The 22,023-nt window shown below is 50.0% G+C and overlaps 1 protein-coding gene across 1 annotated transcript in view; it reads right to left on the minus strand.

Moving 5' to 3' along the window:
- LOC119450371 (ankyrin repeat and BTB/POZ domain-containing protein 2-like) overlaps nt 1-22,023 on the minus strand; it is a 113,731-nt gene that overhangs the window by 31,824 nt on the left and 59,884 nt on the right. Inside the window, 6 exon segments of the mRNA XM_049665836.1 lie at nt 127-330; nt 10,917-11,338; nt 11,843-12,290; nt 13,612-13,853; nt 14,656-14,859; nt 15,187-15,576. Coding sequence (XP_049521793.1) covers nt 127-330; nt 10,917-11,338; nt 11,843-12,290; nt 13,612-13,853; nt 14,656-14,859; nt 15,187-15,576 — 1,910 coding nt within the window.

Below are 22,023 nucleotides of genomic sequence, written 5' to 3' on the forward strand. Positions count from 1 at the left end.
GAAACTGGAATGAATGGGTACTGCTCTGGTGTCATGAACACATCCCAGCTGACCCCCCCCCCCCCTTACCCTGCGCTCTAGTCCGTTTCCCACAGTCCCAGTCCCTGCGCGTGACCACGCACTCACTCAGCTCTGCGATGCTCCCGACGCACGTGGTGAGGAAGCTCTGTTCGTGGGCGTCGCTGGCCGCCGATGGGCTCCGGTGGTGGTCGTCCTTGGACGAAGGCTGCTGGCCCAACTGCTGTGGCTGCTGTGCGTCCGCACCCTGGCCTCCGCGAACGCTTCCGCATTGCTGAAGCTGTTGAGGCCAGCGGGGCATCGACAGTGCGCCTGCAGAAGTGAGACAGATGTGTACGACCGCCTTCTGTAAGCCGTTAGCCGCACAATCGCGACGTGCAAGCCTTCTCTCTAGCTATAGGCTTCCACAGTATACACGGTGCGGGTGAACACTATACCTATAGGCCTGCCAAAGCGCCAGATAGGCTAAGATAGGCTCGCGTTGTTGCTCGCCACGTCTGCGCACACACCAATACTTTACGAGGGAAAGACATCGCTTTCGCGAGTACTGGCTTTGATCAAGGATTACTCCGAAAGGAGAGTTACAATGCTGCGTGTCTGTCATTTGTTGAATGGAACCTCGCAAATGATATCAGCAGGTACATAAGAGAGATTTCATTGATAGGAAAAGCATAGAGGTCGGTCTAAGCTGGTGTGCTCTAGCCTGCTACTATACACTAGGGAAGTGGGGTGAAATTATAGTGATTAATGATAATGACAAGAAGGAAATCAGTCAAGGCGTATGTACAGTACATTACATAGCGACTCTACCGAAGCCAATCGTCTATGGTCCCTTTGCATGCAGGAATAACGATTTCTTTATTTGCCTCACAGTTTGAACATTGCCATGGGCTATAACAGCCTGTGACAGTGGTTGCCTGCCGCAGCTAGCCAGGAAACTCCAGTGTCCGTCTCTCCGGCACACATACTGCGAACTCACATAATATGCGTTCCATCGTTTCAGATGTTTGGTATTGCTCGCAGCCAAGGCTATTTCAGCAAGCATTGACGTCAATACCACCTGTACACTAGTGGGTGTAGTACGTGTTCTGCACATCTCGCTGCACGGGGTTCGAGAACAATTTTTCATGAGCTCCTAGTTGCACACTGTCGTCTGAAAATGCTGGTTATGCTTCGCGGACACGTACGGCCTTTCTCAGCCAACGTGCATGCTCTGTTGAGAAGTGAGCGCGCAAACGGCACAGCATCGGAAGTGCAATACCACTGAGTTCACATCCATATCAACGATGCTGCCGCCTTACGCGATTCGCTCGTGCCACCCAGGCTTTAAGCTTTGTGCGAAAAGGATAACTAACATGCTGATACAACATGTGGGCAAGGTACATACGCGTTCCATAATGGTTCTTACATGTCACTGCAATACATATGTGTATTGTGATGAGATTATGTAAAATAGCATGTGCAAATAATATTGGTTGACGGAGGTCTCAGAAGGGGCCCTGAGATTTAAGTTAAGCGCGCGGCGCAGGATATCCAGGACACCCAATAGGAAAGGAGGAGGGGGGATCAAATCTGGAACCAGGACGGTCCGTGGGTCGGGGCTGCCGAGGCCGCAGCGTGCCAGGTGGTGTTCACATGGCAGATCGGCTGTCCGCAATAGCAAGCAGCCGATCTTATACATCCCTGGTTTGCGGAGCCTGCGGCGAGCCCCCAATCCACGAGCCAGTCCGAGTTACAGCTTTGGTCTTCCCGTACTCAGTACTTGCGCAAATTCACACGCCCCTTCACCACAATACATGAAGTACGCTTCCCCGCATTGCAGACCTGTATTGTGGTTAAGCCATTGTAAAACCCATATAACATCCATGTTCCTAAACGTGATACCAATTAACTTCCAGGAATGCTGCAGGAGCGTCCTCTGTACAGTGAAGCAGCAATTACGCAGTTGTACACAGCTATCATCATTGTGGCAAATTTAAGGTTTGATGCTGCTTATTTTCTTTCAAAATGACAAAATAATGACAGACTCCTAGCTGTGACTTTCTTTAGTCGTGTAATTATTACTGCGAGCACCAGTCTGAAAGTGTCAATAAGTATATGTAGGTTATATGAGCATTAGTCGCACACGTGTACTCGTAAAAACTTAAGCTCCCCACGTTGAAAGAAACCCCTGCAATGTTTTTAAAAAGCTTCTCTGGAATGTAATGTTAAGCCGATTTGCCAGCTCATAATACTGCCGCTTCTTCTCAAACATCTACTACTGCACAGCCTTCCTTCTGGAATTTTAAAATAACACGCAATCGCTCCAGCACTACTCCTCGCTATTTCACACCCGATATTCCTTGTCTGACTACTGGACATCCTTCTGTAAAGTTCGGAGGATCACTCTGGCTCAGGGCTACGAGCCTCTGACGTGATGAGCCTCGGCGTGGCGGAATATATGAGGATTGTTGCGAATCGCGGAACGGTGAGATGATGGCCACATTTGGTGCATTTTCCTAGCCCATAACTGCTCTTTTGGGCAGTAAAATGGAATCTGTGCGCCCAACTTTGCTTCAATTTACGTCTTCACGGCACAGCATTTCGTTACGCGGCGGAGATGGGGTACAGAGAGACGTACGAGCGAGGGAGCGATCAACCGATCATCAAAAGCGCGGACCAGCGGCCGGAAGCTGAATATTGTAGGATTATTGTAACTAACGAATGAACGAACATACTTTCTAGGCTGATAACTCTTGTTTGCAGTAAAGTTAAACATGGATTCCCGACTGTGCTTCTGTTTGTCTTCTCTGCACATCATAAATGCATGCGGCGAAGATGCGGTACAGAGAAAAGTTCAGGCGATGGAACTATCAACAGAACGTCGGAAGCCGCAGTGCACTGTCACATGTGTGATTTCTGCGCGCACACGAAGGAAGGGACTTGTTCTGCTGACTTCCCAGCTCGTAACTGCTGATCGCAGCGGAATTCAGTCCCAAACTGCATTATTGTTACGTCTTCGCTGCATAAACTGCAATGCAGCAAAGCCACATTACAGATCGATGCTGCGGAGATGGAATGATGACCGAAGCGTTACGAAGAGCCTTAGCTTCAAGATCCTCATGAGCCCGAGAGTAACGAGACTTGACACCTTTGCACAAGTGGTGATTGTTACGAACGAGGTGACGGACACACGAACAAGCTGACACGCTCAGCAAATAAATAAATAAATAAATAAATAAATAAATAAATAAATAAATAAATAAATAAATAAATAAATAAATAAATAAATAAATAAATAAATAAATAAATAAATAAATAAATAAATAAATAAAACATTGTTTTTTGGGGGGCAACTCTCGTATTTGCGTTACGACCGACATCAAAAACACGCGCCTTCGATAGGATTACTGCGCAAAGCCGCAGTATAGGAATAAGGACTACTGTATCACACTAAGAAAACCACTATCCCGTCTAAAATCGCAAACACAAGCCGTCGCCTTCTTAACAGTAGAAAGAAACGACAGCATTCTATGACACAGCAGTAACGAGAAAAACTTCGAATGAGTGCGACTTACGCTACTGACGGCTGCGCTTAAAGGCAACATTCGTATCGCCCCTCAAGGTGAACGTGGTTACCTGTGTCAAGTTAGTTATCGTAAAGCTGGCAGAAACTACACAAAGCTTGCGCTATATTAAGGACTGCCACTCTAGGCTGCTTTTATAAACCTCACGAAGGGTGTATATTTCAAGCCTAATCTATTGATTATCCCATCATAAGCTCTACGCTTTATCTGAGGAGGTATGTAGCGGCAAAGCATTCCGCCGCTGAGCACGATGTTCCGAGTTCGGTTCCAAACTGCGGCGGCAGCATTTTGATGGGGCCGAAATGCGAAAACGCCTGTAAAGAATATTCCACTTCGAGGCGACGAGGACCGTTAGCAGTCAACATCGCCTTTCTCCACAAAACTTCGTAAAGCTTAACCTGGCTGCTCAAGCACATGCACTTGCGCTACCGCAGCTATCTGCTCAATGCAAGTTCCCCAGTAATCCCGTATAAGCCAGCTGTTTTGAATTCCAACTAGCGTGAACTTTAAGGCGGTCCACTGAAGGCCCGTCTCAGACTGCAGCACGTAAATTCTTTGTTCCACAGTGGAGTACTTGCTAACGTCCAATAGAGCACAGTTGATAACACTGGACGAAGTTGAAAGAGGCGACGATCAGCTTTCCCGCTTAACAGCACATGAAATTGGGAGCGAACCTAACGTAATCTTCCTTTGCGGCGATTTTTACTTTGACCTTGTCTCTTTGCATATTCTCTGCACGGACGATTTTGAAAGTGTTCTGCAGGCTATCCGCGGTTCGCTGAGCAAAATCAACATATATACGCGGAAAGCGTTCTCTTTCTTTCTTCCTTTCTTTCTCTGGTCACGCCGGCAACTCAGCACTACGTAAAGAGGGCCACAGCGCCAGGAAGAGAGCGAGTAATTGAAAAGAAAGAGAAAACAACAGTTGGATGTACACATGTTCGCGCTCGTGTATCGGATCCAATTAGAATTCAGGAGGCAAGAGCGACTCCTCTTTCGGGCCAGAACCAGTTCGCCCTATGGCGGCTCAACTCAGGTGAAAGGCGCCGTGTGCGGGAGACACAGACGAACGAAGGAGGCGAGGAAAGATAACGCGTAAGAGCGAGATAGACGACAAACTGTGAAACGCATTAAAAATATAAAAAAAGGAAGAGAAGTGTCAAAAAGTTCAGCAGACAGAAGGCAGGGCTCCAAATATAATTTAAGCAAACTCTCCCCTGAAGCAACGGCCGAAGAAGCGCGCCAAAGAGCAGGCGGCTTGGTGTTCAACCTCTATCCTTAGCGCCGGCCGTGAAGATTACTCGGGCATGCAGTCTACTAGGCGGCGTCTTTGGCAACCCTCGATCGTAAAGATCAGTTCGCGTGGACGCTGTCCCGGGGCACGTATCGATGCTACTACGCCGTAGATTTTTGTTTTGCTTTCCGTTTCTCGTTTCTAATCTTTCCAGCTGCCTCCGAAAGCGAAACCGCACGACGCTGTGGAGTGTGGACGTGTGCGGGCGGCGACCCTATCACGCGCAGAGGGGGGAGCGGCGGTCCATCGATGTTGCGAGGGGGCGCACGCGACAGTATGGCAACGAACTCATCCCGCACCGGTGGGCTCGTTGTTTACCTTTATTTTGTTTTTACGTTTTTTTTTTTTTTCCTTTCTATTCTGTACCTCGTTCACTGTATTTTACTTCGACTCTGCCAGCCATTGATAAGTCTACGAAGGAGCAAAAGCTAAAAGGACTGCGATGGTCAGAAAAGATGGCCGAAGGTCTTAGCGGGATGAAATAAGCGAACAAACGTGACGAATAAGGGACAAGTGATAGAGCTCACGGATGTGCATTAGTACCGCCCTGACAAGCAAACGTAGCGCGTGGATCAGTTGCCTTCGGCGGATGAGCCGGCGAGACCCTCTTTTACGCGATGAGATTTCATCCGTTCTTTATTGAGCCATTACCCACGGCAACGAACTCGCTTACGCGACGTGGTGATCTGGCATTGTAACCAAAGGCGACGTTATTTGCTGGTTGGGGCTGGCTACCATGATATTTTACTGCGTAGAAGAGCACCAAAGGCGAAAAAAAAATTTTTTTTAATGCAGTTTCATGACACGATGAGTGCAGACCATGGGGATAACTTGAGCACGTTGGCTAGGTGTGTTAAACGCCCGGCTATAGGTGTCACATGTGCTCACTTACTGCCATATTAAATGTGTCCATGTCTTTTAAATATGAAATGGGCAGCAGATACAAGAAATGCGAGCAGTCAGTTGGCTGAACTGTGCTCTGCGCGTGGGGAAAACATGGGCTGAAGAAGGGGACAAGCTAAACATTAGACGTTTGCTCTGCACAGGCACATTAGCGTCTGCGACAGGCTCCCATGCGATAGGATAGTCCAGTATCCTGTAAGAAGCGTAGCAGTGCACTAGTCAGCGTTCTGCATTTACATACTCTGTGGAGAAATAATTTTCCCTCGGAGTACACAGCAGGCGTACTACACACCAGCGCACCTCTCTCGCTAGCTTTATGTTTCATCAGCGCGTAGACCGTTTCGGTTGGTCCGCGTCGTTCGGGGAGTTTACATCGTTGCGCTCCGTCGCCTGAGCATGCGTACGCTGTACAGTAATGATCAAAGAATGGCTCCCTTTATAAGGTCACCGTATAGGTGACCTTATAGGTGACCTTAGAATTCACGACGCATATAGCTTTTCTCTTTACAAAGAACGAAACATGTGTCCACAGGGAGCCGTAGGAGACCACGCAAGGTGCATGGTCACCGCCATTCCTCGTATTGCATGTGCAGTGGCGATGAATTCCGCGTAAAAGGCAACTATCTCTGCACAAGCGTCAGCAGCGACCTGCACTCAGCACGTTTATCTCAAGCCGTCGTCCCCCGGGGCCGAAGTTGAGCGCCCGCCACCGCAACCACTCTGACGTCATTCAGGAGACTTCAGTACGTGAGAAGAAAGGCAAAGACGTTGCGACTCTTACTCGCGGGTCTATCTAAAAAAAAAAAAAAAAAAAAAAAAGCGGTGGAATGGGGCGCACCTGCAGGCGCAAAAATAAGAAGAGCCCTTCTGCTTTGGTGACATATTGAATAGTGTGGCGTAATTGAAGAACACCACTTGCTTCTGGCAGATAAACATGGTTCTTTTTATAAGAGCACCCGATGCTGTTCGCAATCAATTTTCCTGTGCTGCCCTCTGCCGCGCGCCACTGGAAACGTTTTGGTAGGGGGCTGGGGCTTTCGCCGGTTGATTTGTGAACCTGCGCCCGTGTTAAGTGCGCATCGGTTGTGCGTTTCCTGAATTGCGAATAATTATTAATGGCTTCTGGGGGGGGGGGGGGGGGCAGCATGTCGTTCCTGGCAGCTATGAGCAGGCCTGAGTGTGCTGTTTTGTTTACAGTGCGGCCGATAAAGGCACGCTGAGTTCCCTCTACCGTAGCGGCTGCTTTGGAGTTTGTTGGCGCTAACTCCTGCACTTGCACCTCGCTTTTTTGTAATTCTTTTTACACATTCTTTAGACATTTCGCATAAATAAGATGTTTTCGAGTGCGCAGCCTTCCGCGTCGGATTTAGCAAAGCGATGCACTTGTTTACATCGGCATCTACAGCCACAGATCGTTGTTAGCCTCAAAAAATAGGGGAAAGGTGCATATATGAAAATGCGCTGATATGAAAGAATGTCGAAACGTAGAATAAAACACACATATCTGCTCATATGAGCCGCGTTGTTCCATCGTGAGACGAGTCAGTATGAGCGGCTGAGCCACTTAAACAATAGCGGCTGTGATCCAGTTACAAATATTGGGCTGTTAACTTATTACTGATTCTCGCTTTTCTTTAACTTCGCGATAGTAGTTTGCACGTGTGATAAAACATTATTAGAGCAAACTGTGCTCGCATAAGCGCTCATTTAAAGGCCGTGTTGTTCTCCTGCAATAACGCGGATGCCATTGCTGACACCGTTGGTATATAACTGAGCGAGGCGGCTGTTTATGCTGCTGTACCGAATGTACCGTCTCTTGTTTCGGGTTTGACGCAGAGATAAAGAGTACGTCTCAGGAATTAAGAAATGTGTCAGCGTGCCAACACGTAAAAACCCACCCATCTACGTTGCGAATACGACCGGCAGCCTACGGGAACGGTGACGTACAGATGTTGGCACAGGCGTTGGGCACAGCGTTGTGTCCCCGCTTGCAGCTTATTGTGTACGCGGCGATCGACGCGAAGAGTAGTTTATTTCAAATCGCTAAAGCTAGAACTGGACTATAAAAGCACTTTCCTTCATCCTAACTTGCTTACTTTTCAGTACAGGTCCGCCGGTAGCGGGTGCGCGAACTCGACGGCGCCAGGCCTAACCTCCGCTGAACAGGATCAACATTGGCTCAAACTTATGTGCACGGATTGAGAGGGTCCAATCTTGTGCATTTCAACTTCGTAGGCATGTATTGACTCATTTTGAGCACGATTATTTATATATACCAACGAAGGCGTTGCGGCTATCACGTTATCGGTTCGACGGCCGATCGCGCGGGGTTCGGTCGAATGATGGTCGGCACGCTGATTTTATCGGTGCCGTTGACAAGAAAGCCCGTCGCAGTACAACTCGCGCTCGTCGGTTACGTCTTGTAGGCCTGGATTGATAAAATGGTCCCCGCGACACAGTGCTGCATGGTCGGCCAATCGTAAGCGTCCGCGTCTTGTCGGTCTCGTATCGACCCAGTGTTACCGCGTCTTGAACGAGTACGTGAAGTCGGGCACACGCTGCCACTACCAGCAAGCGAGGACCGACGCTGCAAGATGTCTTCGTCAGCAACGTGTTTTTAAGTGTGGTCGAAGTGTAACGCAGGGGTTTATCGATAAATTTGCTATTACAGCCATCAATGCAAGGCGGCAACTACGTGGTTCCCTGTGCAGTCTGGACGAAGCCTTCGCTGCTTTCTGTTAAAAGCGGAGTTACAGTCACGCTACGCACGTTTTCGGTACCGCACCGACGTCGAGCTACCAGTGAAGTTTCAACGAGGTACACAGCACGAGTTTACACTTGCAGTAGCGCGCGTGCGAGCGCATTTTTTTTTTTTCGGGGGACGTTTTCCCGAGACGGGGCCGCACGGCCGCGCGCGCGACCCTTCCAAAACGTTTCGCGACTAATCCGCCAGGGCAGGGCGCATGCGCCGTAGCGCCGTGAAAAAGACGGATTGCACATCGTCATCTGCGTGGTGCTTGTATAGAGAGAGACATTTGAGACAAAAGCTCCAATCGCGCACGTCAATTGAAAAAGAAAGAAAGAAGTTCCAATGTGTATCGCAAACCTCCTCCAAATCCGAGACAGACGACGATGATGGCCAGATTCGAGAGATGTCGACGCAACCGCTTTAAAAATAATAATAATAAAGAATGTTGCAGGAACGAGAAGGCTTCGGCAGCACCGCCACAGCCATTGTGGTAGCGGTCGTGCAAGCACATACATTTGATTTTGCTTTTCTCTTCTATTTTTGTTTTTTGTCTTCGCTCTGCTCACACCGCGATGTGCTTGGGGCGCATCCGGGCTTTAACCGCGATTTTCGCGGGATTGGGCGTCGGAGGATGGGGAATCCGTCGTGATGCATCGCGGACGGAGACACAAATTACAGTGATTTGTGCCCCTTCCCCATTCCTCTCTCTCTCTGTCTCCTCTCTTCCTCCTCCTCCCCATCACCGTCGCTGTGCCCCCGGAGCCACGCCACCGAAGCAGGGGCGACGTCCGCGAGAGAGCGCCGGCCACTGCACGTGCACGACCGATATCGGCGCAGTGACGGTGCCGCCGCCGCGGCTGCGAGCGAGCTGGGCGTCAGGCTGCCCGCGCACACATACGCCCCGACGGCCTCCGTTTCTTGCGCGAGTGTGAAGAAAATGCCGACCTCGTGGAGCGCGTGTCGCAAGCAACTTCCAAAGTGGCGCTGAAGCGAGTGCCGCACGATTCCATCCTGTGTCGACGACTGTCGCAAGCGGGACGACACCTCCGGATGGGCGAGCTGAAAAACTGGTGGGGTCAGCTATAGTGAATTATCTGGGGGAGAAGATGGAGGCACTGGCTGTTGCGTATAGTCGGCTGCCTCGAAGCAAGTTTTAAGTCTTACGTTACATCTAACGGCGCGGTCACAACTGTATATATGTTTAGTGCAGACGCCACTGCTAGACCTGTCCCCAGACAACTGCTACCAGCCTCGGTTATGGAAACGGTTACAGTTTTGTGATACGCGACCGCCTGGTGCCCGATAGCCAGCTGAGGTCGAATCCTGCGCGGCAAGGGTGGTGTCGTTGGACGGCATCAGGCTGGTGGTCAAGGCCATATACGACACACACACACACACCACACACACTATATACATATACAGGGTGTCCCAGCTATCACGCAGCACGATTTTAAAAAAGAGGAACGGCGTTACGCGAAGCAAACCTAGTGCGTATTGTTTCCAGTGCAGTGGAGTAGCTGCCAGTAATTTTTCGTTACTGAGACTTAATTAGTTAATTGTAATTAATTATCTAACTCGAGAAGTACTGTCCTAATTATCAAAGTGTCAATGAGAAAATTGTAGAGCAACATGAAAAACTCCCGATACAGCTTTCTGTTGCTCAATACGTGGTACATAAATGTGTTTTTCTGAGTCTGAAAGGAGCCCGCGAATATACATGCAGAATTGCCACGCGACTGGCCGCTCGAGGCGCTTTGCGTGTATTCGCGAGCATCTTTCACTCCACTGCACTGGGAACAATACGCACTAGGTTGCTTCGCGTAACGCCATTCCTCTTTTTTAAAATCCTGCTGCGTGATAGCTGGGACACTCTGTATATGCGCGCTTTTGTGTTGATTACATGCCTCGTCACGAAGCGGGATGTTTATCCATTCCCACGCATCGACGACACCTTGGACAAACTACGCGATGCTCACTTCTGTTCTTTGGATCGTAAAGGCGGGTGCTGGCATATGAAAGTGGATGCGCGAGATCGCGAAAAAATGGCATTTGTGACACCGGATGGTCTGTAGGAGAAGTTTATTTGCTATCGTCCAAGTTTCAGGCGTCGGGTGTTAGTATTGATGATCCATGATGATCCCAAACTTTGGCACATATTAACAACAGCGGACTGCCTAAGAAGTGGGCGGTAGTAGCAGTACAGTAGTTGTTGCGGTGCCTCAAAACATAGCTAGTAGTGCTAAAACAAAATATTATGCACTTCCTTTCTCTTTGTCTATCAAGAATTTCTGTCTTCCCTTGACCTTAGCACCGATAAAAGTGGTTTCTTTTGCATGTTTCAAACGGCCGCCCTACTACAGGATAACATATCTGCGCTGCCGCTCACCTGTCGCCGTCCTTCCCGCGTTGAGGTGCGCGAAAGGCTGGAAGAGCCCCCAGAGTTCGCCGCTGCTTGCGATGGCCGCCTCGAGGGCGGCTGCGGTCAGCGTGGCACCGGGCTCGAGGCAGCGTAGCACCAGCTCCTCCAGCAAGTTCTCGGCGGCCGCCGTCAGGTACAGGGCGCCGTACTCGTGCACACAGGGCGCCAGCCTAGCGTCGCACGCCCAGCGCTGAAACCGTCCCACGGGCAGCTGTAGACCGGCGCGGGCGCTCTTGCCCAGCCGCAGCTGGTCGCACGACGACGAAGTGTACATGGCGGCGGCCCGGTGGCAGGCGCTCACGCAGCTCTCGGCCAGGGCAGGCGACAGCACGATGCACAAGGCACCGCTCACCTGCCGCTTGCCGCACACACCCAGAGGACGGGACAGCCTGCGTGAAAGCGGGGAGTATGTGGTAACGGGGGGAAAAGTTCACAGTTGCTCGAGAAAGCGAGCGAAATTTGACCGCTGCGAAATCAGCTCACGTGGACGCTCACGCACGCGATCGACAGCAACCGATCGTGCACCCGGACATCACCTCACTGTGAGAGTGTCCTTATGCAGCTACTGTGCATCGTTGCGGGCGATCTTTTTAACGTGACTTCGGCCGCGCCGCACCTAAACGTGTCTCATGTGTCCCCTTGACGACACGGTGACACATCGATACTGTAGGCGTTTTCCTCATAAGTACAAGGTCACTGGTTCGAATCCCACTCCCAGTGACCGCTTTTAGTTTGGGTTCTTAGGTGAAAGCAGTGATGCGCTGAAATTCTTGTGCAAATTAAGGAACCCCAGGCGTTCTAAATTATAGCCATAGAGCCCCGGAGCACGACCTCCGCTCACAGCCAAGTTATCAATACGACAGACAAGAGAAGCCATAGACAATTATGATTACCTCTGTGCCTCCCTAGCAACGCGCACCAACGGCCTCTGCAAGAGAAACGATAGCCGCGGCACCACCTCCATGGAGATCTTGCGGCGCTGGTCGCGAAGGCGACCACTCTGGAGCACACGCAGCACGTCATGGTTGGTCCAGGGCGGCCGCTGCATCTCCACGAGCCGCGACTGCAGGTTGTCCACCCAGACGAACTCCTCGGCGCTCGTGATGTTGGTCGCGATGGTCTCGAGGCTCGAGTGCCGCATCAGCCTCCGCACGCCTCCACCGACAGGCTCGGCGTCCGACGAGTACGTCGACGTCGAGTAGCCACCGCAGCCGCTGTTGCTCGTCCCTTGCTGTGTTCGTGCAGCCAGCTGCTCCACGGCTTGCCGGATGTCGTCCAGGTTGGCCGAACTCTCGTGAAGCTCGTAGCTGGCCCCGCTGCTACTTCGGTATCCACGACGACCTGCAAGCGCACGTTGGCAGATCTTTAGTGAAGTGGTTTTGATGAAGAGCGCCCGAAACATGGCTAAAGAGAAAAAAAAAATCCTGTGAAAGGACTTTATTCTTCCGCATTTTCATGCTGAATATGTCGGAAGCATGACGCAATTATTCATTTTGCTTGAATAGCAAGCACACAGGTTAACCACTGCGTTACAAGTATGCTATAATACAACTATACAACGTGGCTCGAGTTGACCTCCCTTGATTAAGGGATGTAAGTCAAGGCAGAAACTCTGCACAAAGTGCTTGTAATGCGGATGCAACTATGCTGTACTATCGCTTGTGGGGTCGATGTGCCTTCCCGCACGTCTTCCTCCAGCTCGCACGTTGTGCTTAGCCCCGGGAGCCGCCGCCGCAACGGCAACATATGCCGGACACGGAGATCGAGCTAAGCACAACACGCGAGCTGGGGGATGAGGTGCGGGAAGGCACCTCGATCCCCACAAGCTCAACTAAAATGCAACTCTTTGAATCATGTGGCATTCATCTATAGCTTGAGGTCGAACCGCTTGCATTAGACATTCGAAAGAATGAGCATACGGTTGCTGCCTTACATATAAACTGGCATGCCCAATCAGACATGCACAGCAGCGAAAGTAATGCTGCTCAGTTTCTCGTTGTCTAGCAAAATCCACTGTCTACTTCCTAGAGAAGATTTAACACGTTCGAAGACATGCACACGCCAAAACTTACCATGTTCGATCCTAGCGTCAAGAGTGCCAAGGAAGAGTGACGCGCATAAGTCCAAATGTCCTGCACGAGGTCGATGTCACGTGGGACGCGCAACGCAATTCTTTATATTAGTGGAATGAATAGCTGAATGAAAAACGATGAATCTTCATGCGACGAACCGTCGGAGTGAAACTCTCACAAACTTGAAGCACAGATGCGTCACTCATACATTCAAGTAAAGTTAAAAAAAAACTAAAAAAAAAAAAACATTACCTGCTCAGAGTGAGAGAGAGAGAGAAATAAGAAGGGAGGTTAACCTGATACACTACCTAGGGGGAGGATGAAATAGGGACAAAATAAGATATTGTGAGAATAAAAAAAGGAGATTCGGACACCACAAAGATGTCAACTTCTTGAAAGCTACGTAGTAGAAGAGAATTAAACATGTTCATTTTAGTGTTGATTTTGCTATCATAAATGCTTTATGTACTTTTCAGAAGGTAATGCATTTCCTAAAGTAAATCTCTAGAATGTGCTAGGCTTCCCAAACACATCAAGGCAAAGAAAGCGAAGAAAACAGCTCTTGTGCAACAGCAACAGTCAGTTATTACCGTGCGACGAAGATGACGAAGACGGCTGGGACCGGCGGCAGAGACGCGAAGCGGATATCGACGTCGGGGGGACTCGTTCGTCTTCGGGCACAGCTTTGAGGTGTCCCGGCACATTGTGCAGAGACTTGGTGAGTGGCGCGCCCGACGATGCCGCACGGGCGAAGTCCAGGTACGTCGGGGGTGACGTCGAACTCGCGTACGACGACTGACCACCGTCACTCATACTGGCGTGCCCCGATGACCTACCGAGGAAAACATATGTGGTCGAAGGTATCAGCTGATGCCCTGTAACTAATGGCGGTAAAATTCAAATTTTTGTTTGTTACAATGAGCACTATAGTAGCACCCTAAGAAATGTTACTTCAAGACTATACACGTAGACGTCTTAGTTTCTATAGAAACAAGGTCGTGTCTTAAAAAACAAAAAGAAACTAAGCCGCACGCAACTTGAGCAAAGAACAGAAAGCTTTAGATTACCTGTGGGCTCCTACGTATAATGTGGAGAGAAGTGCCGTCGAAAAAAGCAGAATTATAGTTAGCTGGATGTATTTCCAGTAAGGCCGACATAAATCCTGTCACGTTGTAGTGATGGGGAAGAATTACACAGCACCCCAACTTTGAGTCACGAACTTAACTCTTTATTGGGTGAATCTGTGCCCAGAAACACAAGTAACATAATAAAAGATGTCTCAAACATCATCTCAAACAAGCCTTTGTAAGCGTAATAACCGCACATCCAAATGTACAACTCTGGCGTGAGGTGACTGCCACCTGACCGCCCTTCATGATGTGATATGAATGTGAGCAAAAAGTACCTAGGCGCCGCAATTGCAGTACGTCAGTCGGATTCACGAAAGAACGGTTGACACAACTAAGTATCGAGATAGTTTTGCTTTTACTGACAAACTTTCGTATCAACTGTACCGATAGTACTGTTATTGCAGCCATAATAAAAGACTCATAGCACACAAAGTAAACGCAGCTTTGGGCGTGACTACTTGGAGCTTTCAACTTTCTATGCGAGACCGCAGCTGTCCGGCTCACCTGTTCTCGTCGGAAGAAGAGCCGCCGGCGTAGAGGTCATGGCGACGCACACCCAGCCTCGGGTCCTCGGGGTTGAGCGGAAAGCTGAGGATGTTGCGGCGGCGAGACTTGAGCCGCGCCAGAGGCTTTCGTCGCGACACAACAGGGTCACCATCTGATGAGCTCTTGCTAAGCGAGCCGCAGTCAGTGTTAGAGGCCGAGTCACTGCAAAACAATGGGGCGTAAATGAGAGAGACAGAAGACAGGTAGGTTAAACAGAACAAAAATTTTCATTTGCTTTGCTACCCAACACTGGAAAGGGAGCGGGGAGGTGTTAAGGTAACCGATCAGGTGTATACCATCACAGTTTCAGTATCTATCTATCTATCTATCTATCTATCTATCTATCTATCTATCTATCTATCTATCTATCTATCTATCTATCTATCTATCTATCTATCTATCTATCTAATATTTGTTAAAGAATGCTAGGATTGAACAATGCTTATTTAACCACCTCAATGGTCGGCTACGTAACTGCACGGTACTCACCGATACACGGAGAAGTTTGGGTCCGTCGGGAATCCCTCGTCGGCTTGCTGCTGTTCCTCCTGTTCTCGCGTCATCACCGGCTCCGCCAGCGACAGCTTGTTGCGCGCTGGCGAAGCGCGGGTGGCCGCCGACAGCGCCAGAGAACCAGGCGAGGCCCTACTGCTGGCACAACTGCTGCTGCCGCCGCTGCTCGGCACCGGCGTTTCGCGCACGGGCGTCGCACGGCTGGACCCGGGAGGTCCGGGTGACGAGGACGACGCGGCGGCAGACAGGCAGGGCCGCGGAGACGCCTCGTGCGAGGAGCGTCCGGACGGACTGGGCCACAGGTCCCGCACCGACAGCTTGGTCAGCGAAGGAGCAGAGCCTCCCACGAGGTCACGGTGCGATGCCCTGCACCAAGGGTGAAGACGACGCACGATACAGAGGCGTCATTTTTGACCATGTAGTCACACAGAGCCTCGCGGTGACGGTTTCCTTTTTATTGACGTGCATAAAAAAGTTGTCGCAGTTTCACCCGAAAGGCGAAGCATCAATTGCGATAGAAAATTTGTAGAGAGCTATACGGAGTAAGAATAGTAGTTTTATCAGCTGTACAAACTTGGACATGCAGCAGCACCGGCAACACACAGAACTGTTGTCGACGCCGTCGGCGTTTTGCCCGCGTTCGCACAAAACGCGCGCGGCGTTGGTGACTGTTGCCGGAGCCTCTGGGGGCCGCTCGGAGGTTTTCGACGAGATCAGAACGGGACACTCGTCAAGCTGCGTCGGAAGTCTTTACCGCCTTCTCGCCTCACAGCGCGCTTTTCTATAAATAGGCATTTTGTGCCGCAGCTAAACGTCGCCTCCCTACCCCCCCCCCCCCCCCCCACGCCCTTTCGCGTGTCTGAAGAAATCGCGTTTGCTCTACATATATGGTGATTGTAAAGAAGGAAAGAGACGCTTAATTCTGCAGCCCTTAAGGGAGCACGGTGCACAACGCGCGTTTGTTCTCCGCCGTGCGTTCACTCCCCGTGAAAGCGCGCGTCCCTCGCACCCTTTCACTCGCACATACAGCGTTCGGCGCGCGGCGACAATTTCATCGCCTTTACGTTATACGGAACCTCACGGCAACGGCGACGACGACGGCAGAAATCTGCTTTGGAGTGTCCATATAATTGCTATCGCAATAATAAGGATAAATTGGCACCAACAGATGATGCCGCCTACCTTTCTTTTTTTTTCAATGAGGGGCATATAACTGTATCATACGTTACAATATCACAAAATTAAAGATTACATTTTAAAACAACATATTATAAATGTCACAAATACTGCAGGTACAGTACTGATACAGAAACTGTCAAAAGAGAAAAGGATAAAGTGACACATAACTTAAATGTCACAAACACTACAAGCGCAATAATGATACACAAAAAGTTGTCGCAGTTTCACCTGAAAGGCGAAGCATCAATTGCGATAGCAAATTTGTAGAGAGCTATACGGAGTAAATGATATTAGCTTTATCAGCTGTATAAACTTGGACATGCAGCAGCACCGGCAACACGCAGAACTGTTGTCGACGCCGTCGGCGTTTTGCCCACGTTCGCTCAAAATGCGTGCGGCGTTGGTGACTGTTGCCGGAGCCTCTGATATAAATAGGCACTTGGTGCCACAGCTAAACGTCGCCTCCCTTCCCTCCCCCTTCCCCTTCCCCCCTCCCCCACGGCCTCTCGCGCGTAGGAAGAAGGCGCGTTTGCTCTACATATATGGTGATTGTAAAGGAGGAAAGAGACGCCTACTTCTGCAGCCCTTAAGCGAGCACGGCGCAGAACGCGCGTTTGTTCTCCGCCGTGCGTTCACTCCCCGTGAAAGCGCGTGCCCCTCGCGCCCTTTCACTCGCACATACAGTGTTCGGCGGCGCGCGGCGTTGGCGCTGAGCCGTGCTCCCTCAAGGGCTGCAGAAGATAGCGCCAACCTTTCCCTTTCCCTCAAGAACCACTTACCACACCGCGCGGCGACGATTTCATCTCCATTGACGTCATACGGAACCTCACGGCGACGGCGACGCCGACGGCAGAAATCTGCTTTGGAGTGTCCATATAATTGCTATCGCAATAAAACGGTGGTTCCAGCCTCGGTCCGCGACCGCCTGATCGTCCCGCCGCTTCCAAAGAACATGCATCCGACGCATCACGTCGGGCGACGCAACAAACGAGCTAGCGACCTTCAAAAGAAATTTGTTAAGAGTAACGAGGCGGTGTACGTAGACGCCGCGCGATATGGCGAAGGAAGAAGCGCACACGTGATCGCGGTTGTAGACACCACGGGCAAATGCCTCGCGAGTGCCACAGTGACCACAGGACACACGGAGGCGGCAGAAGAAGCCGCGATAGTCTTAGCACTCGCCACGGTGCCGAACGCTGCGAGCGTGATCAGCGACTCGCAGGCGGCAGTCCGAAGCTTCGCCCGCGGCCGCGTCTCGCGGGAAGCGGCCCGCATACTCCGAATCTGTGAGGACGGGGACTCGACGTCACAAAATTCTACGGTCTTCCTCCTCTGGACCCCGGCACACACCGAAGTCCCGCTGCCCACGCCGCGGCTCGAGGCCTCACTCGCCGAGCCGTGGCAGACTAAGTGGCCGCCGCCTCCGCCCCCGAGTGCGGGGCGTCGGATCTGCCGGATCGAGACACTACGACAGACACGCTGCAACAACAACAATCCCAATAGCTGTGGGGCGATCGCCTGACCACGTTCAGACCTCACACAACACTACAGACTCGAAAGACGCAAATTCCCGCCACCGCACGTTAAATTAAACAGGAAAGAGGCCGTAAACTTACGCTTACTACAAACACAGTTACTCAAGTCCGGCAGTCTTACGCCACTGTTACCATAGCTTAAATCCGACTGATCCGTAAAGCGCGCGGACTCAGAGCAACGCTGCGACACATGCTCTGGGAATGTGCCGGCAACAACGGTACTGAAACCGCCGCCGTTCGCGACGCGCCCATAACGGCAGGCGTTACTGGATTAAAGGAAGCATCGAGCTCGCTCATTCCCGCCGTTCCCGGCTGCTGAAGGTCCCCGGCCTTCTCCGTCGGCGTCGCCGCCACTGGGAGGCGGCCCTGAAAAGTTCGGAGGTGGAAGACCAGCTGTGGGCCGTCTGGCAAGCCAAAGATGCCGCCCGAGTCCAAGGACTTCGAGCCGACCACCTGAGGCCACTAAAAGCAAAGTACTTTAAATAAAGTTTATTTCTTCTTCTTCATACATTTACATACAGGTAAAATATTATTTCCAGAAGGCAAGATTGCACACGAATTTATTATCCTGGTATTTCTCTGCAAAGAAGGAAGGAAGGAAAGAGTGGAGAAGGAAAGGCAGGGAGGTTAACCAGTTCAGCACAACCGGTTTGCTACCCTACACATGGGCGCGGGATGAGGGGGAATGAAAGATGGGGAGGAGAGAGAGAGAGAGAGAGAGCACATAGCACAGCACACACATCGTCAGTCACAGTCCGTCACTGTTGCGTAGTACGTGACATCACGGTCACAGTCGCTTGACCAAGCCCGTTTCCCTTAAAAACCTAAGTAGTCCCTTCGTCGCCTTCAGCTGCGATGTCTTCTGTCGACGACACGTGAGAATCGTTTCAATTGACATTGGTCGATTGTCCAGGTGTGCTAGAACGGACGCCAGGGACTGTCTCGGAGCAATATAATATTGCTCTTGCTGACACTGGGAAGATATGGGCGAGTTGGTTGGCCCTTTCACAATAGAATGTGCCATCGTAACTTCTTTTCGCTGCTGGCAAAAGAAAGCTGTTTTCACGAAAAAAAATATCTGCAATGAAAGCTGTGGGTACATTCTACCAATATAAACTTCCGTATTTCTCGGAATACTTGAGTGTTAAGCAATGTGCTTCGTGCGCTCCACATTTATCCTCCTGCCTTTAAGCAATAAAAGTAATGCTGACATTTTGCTGCAGTTGAACTGCGAAGGAAAGAGATTATGCAATCTCTCCGCGATGACAGGTAAAATTATTGCCGACACTTGCGCTACTACATGTATCGGTTTTTAAGCTGTCTTACCGCTGAGCAAGACGACCAGTGTCATCGAGAGCCACTGTACGTGTGTATATTGGAGAGCCACAAGGTAACACGAAACGCTCCAAGTTGACCGAGGACGCGGGGCTACACTTTTTAATTGCAACACCAAGGTTTCGAGCTTTTCCTTGTGAAACAGACATTAGTGGGAAAGATATACCCCGTAGCCCACAACATTAAAATCATGCAGAGAGGCCCGAGTCACACAGGAAGGTATAGGCCGAGTTGCTCCGCAGTTTGAGCGTGTAAGAGTGGCTTTCGCTCCTTAAAACACAACCTCTCGTGACAAGGAAGGGGGATGCATGCCCACGACAGTTTTTGTAATGTGTGTCGCTGTTGCTTTCTGCAACGCTTTTTACGACAGCAGCTTAAGCAAGCACAAGCCGCGCTTTGTTACATAAAGAACTGTCTGAAGGGGTGGAGCGTCGAAGTGGAAAGCAGCGGAACCGAGCACCTATATATACAAGAAGTTTCAACCGAATTTTCAATCCACGGAACGTCGCTATACGCACTATTATCATTTGTTATTGAAGTGCCGCCAAGAACACGAGGTGGCTACCATCAATTTCATGTCATTTATAGGTTTTCACACATCTTGCTTAGGTGCATTACATTCAATCATTCATTCATTTGTTCGTACATTTCTCATTTGGGTTATTTTCCGTCTTAAGGACATTTTTTTTTCTGGAACATTAATTCCAGGGACCACTCGTTTGTCTCATATGTTGTCGCTTGATTTATCTACGGCCGTGAGCCACGAATCCACTTGTTCGCTTTCTCACGAAAAAAGGCCGCGCCCTGTTCTGGAATCCTAATTGTCGCTTGTGTTGGCCTGTGCTGTCACAAGCTCTCGCCGCAGGGTACTCTGGAACTGAATGTGGCACATAGTTCGTGATCTTTCAGCGTTCTGAAGGTGACGACTGCGATATCGCTGTGTTGTCTCTCTAAAACGGCAAGGACCTCCGAGTTCAGTGGTCGCTAATAGCGTACCTCAATTATGGCGTAATTACAACTAGATTACTAATTTACTCGTAGCTTAAAGTCATCGTACACCAGGACAGAAAATGTGCGCGAGAGGTGGGGTCAAATCACAAGGACAATGGAAATGTTTATCATATGTGCGTGTCGAAATACGTGGCCAATTTGATAGTTTATTCGCGGAAATTGCACGAGAAGCTGTCACAAAAGTCATCTAGCGACCTGAAAGGGAACAGACCCATACATGCTGAGCAAGAAGTGACATAGGACAAGCAGCTGAGGGAAAATTAACCAATTCGTCCACGTTTATATCTAGTGCGAACAGCGCCTTCTAAGGACACGAAAGGAAACAACTAGAGAAAGCGTGCCGTGTCCTGTGCCTTTTCTCTGTCGTCCTTGTCATAAGTGATGCTGCTCGCAATGTCCGGTTACGAATGAATTCATTTTTTATACTAGTAAGTTGTCGCACTTACCTCATGATTGTACTTTATGCGAGAAGGAGCTTGAAAGTTTAAAAATGAGGGGCTCCTAGGTATGGTGCACTTTCGGCAGCTAGAATGGTTCATTTTGTTATCGACCAGATTGTCAGGGCTACTTATGCTCCTGTAAACTTGCCCATAGATGAGCTTATCTCCTTAATTTTGTGGACATGCATGGGTGTCCCAGCTAAAGTTAGGCAATCTGTTCAATGAAAAAGAAAAGTAATTAAAGAAACACGGCGCAAGGTGCGATTCTAAGACCTGCGGTGTCCTGTTGTCAGAATGTTGACGACCGAACACAGTAGCTCTTATAATTCTATCTAGCACCGTGTTCCTTAAAACATTTTTTTTCATTGAGCAGCTTGACTAACGATAGCTGGGACATAGGGTATAGTTACGTGACTATATTCACCTGAACGGAATGCTTGGTTGCCCATTGTTTAATTATTGCTCTGATTAGATTGCCTCTCTTTTAAAGAAGGCAGTTTCCTTGCAGGTCAATGTACCTGCCGGTGAGTCCGACTCCACGTTACTCAAAAAGTACGTGTGCTCAGATTTCGCATATTTCTGGCTAAACCACCAACGCCGCCTCTACGCGAACAAGATGCTTCGCCCTTGTCCATAACATGTCCACTGAGAAATTTATTGGAGGGCTATGTAAATGAAGCTATTTTCACAGGATTTTAGAACTCTCGTTTACTAATAACCCGCTCGGTAGAGGTTCGTGCTTTCGCAAAATTACCTAAAAGGCGGTGTTTTCAATTCCCTGCTTCTCAGGTAACCCTGCATACATGCGGACTGAATATATCTGAGGCTGCCGTCCTTACCAGACCTGGAACAGTTCCTCAATGCACCCGGTTCTGCACAATCAATGGCAGTGGAACATACGCGTACGGCATTTCGTGGCTGCTGCTAAGGCATACTTTCTAGCACGTGTTTTTTAGGGTCGAATGAGCATGAGAGTAAGTGGTCACGAGTGCGGGTGAAAATGAAGTGCGCTGAACATAAAGGCAACCTAGCGTCTTGCAGTTGAAAATCAATTCAGACAAGTACGAGCGGACGGGTGAGTGAAGACGTGTGTGAGCGTGGGCGCTGGTAAATTCCATTGGAGCTCAACATGAGTGAGTACCGGTAAGCGTAACATGGCTGAAGACGAGCATCGAGTGACTGCATATAAAGGAATGGGCGCGTGTGTTAGGTAGCTTATACGCGAATGTGAGGAATGCCTACTGATTTTCCCGAGGCAAGCCTGCCAGCCCGTTGTCGTAGAGCGTGTCTTAAGACAGTAACTGCCTATCGCA

Source organism: Dermacentor silvarum, chromosome 4 (assembly GCF_013339745.2).
Source record: "Dermacentor silvarum isolate Dsil-2018 chromosome 4, BIME_Dsil_1.4, whole genome shotgun sequence".
NCBI classification, from domain to species: domain Eukaryota; kingdom Metazoa; phylum Arthropoda; class Arachnida; order Ixodida; family Ixodidae; genus Dermacentor; species Dermacentor silvarum.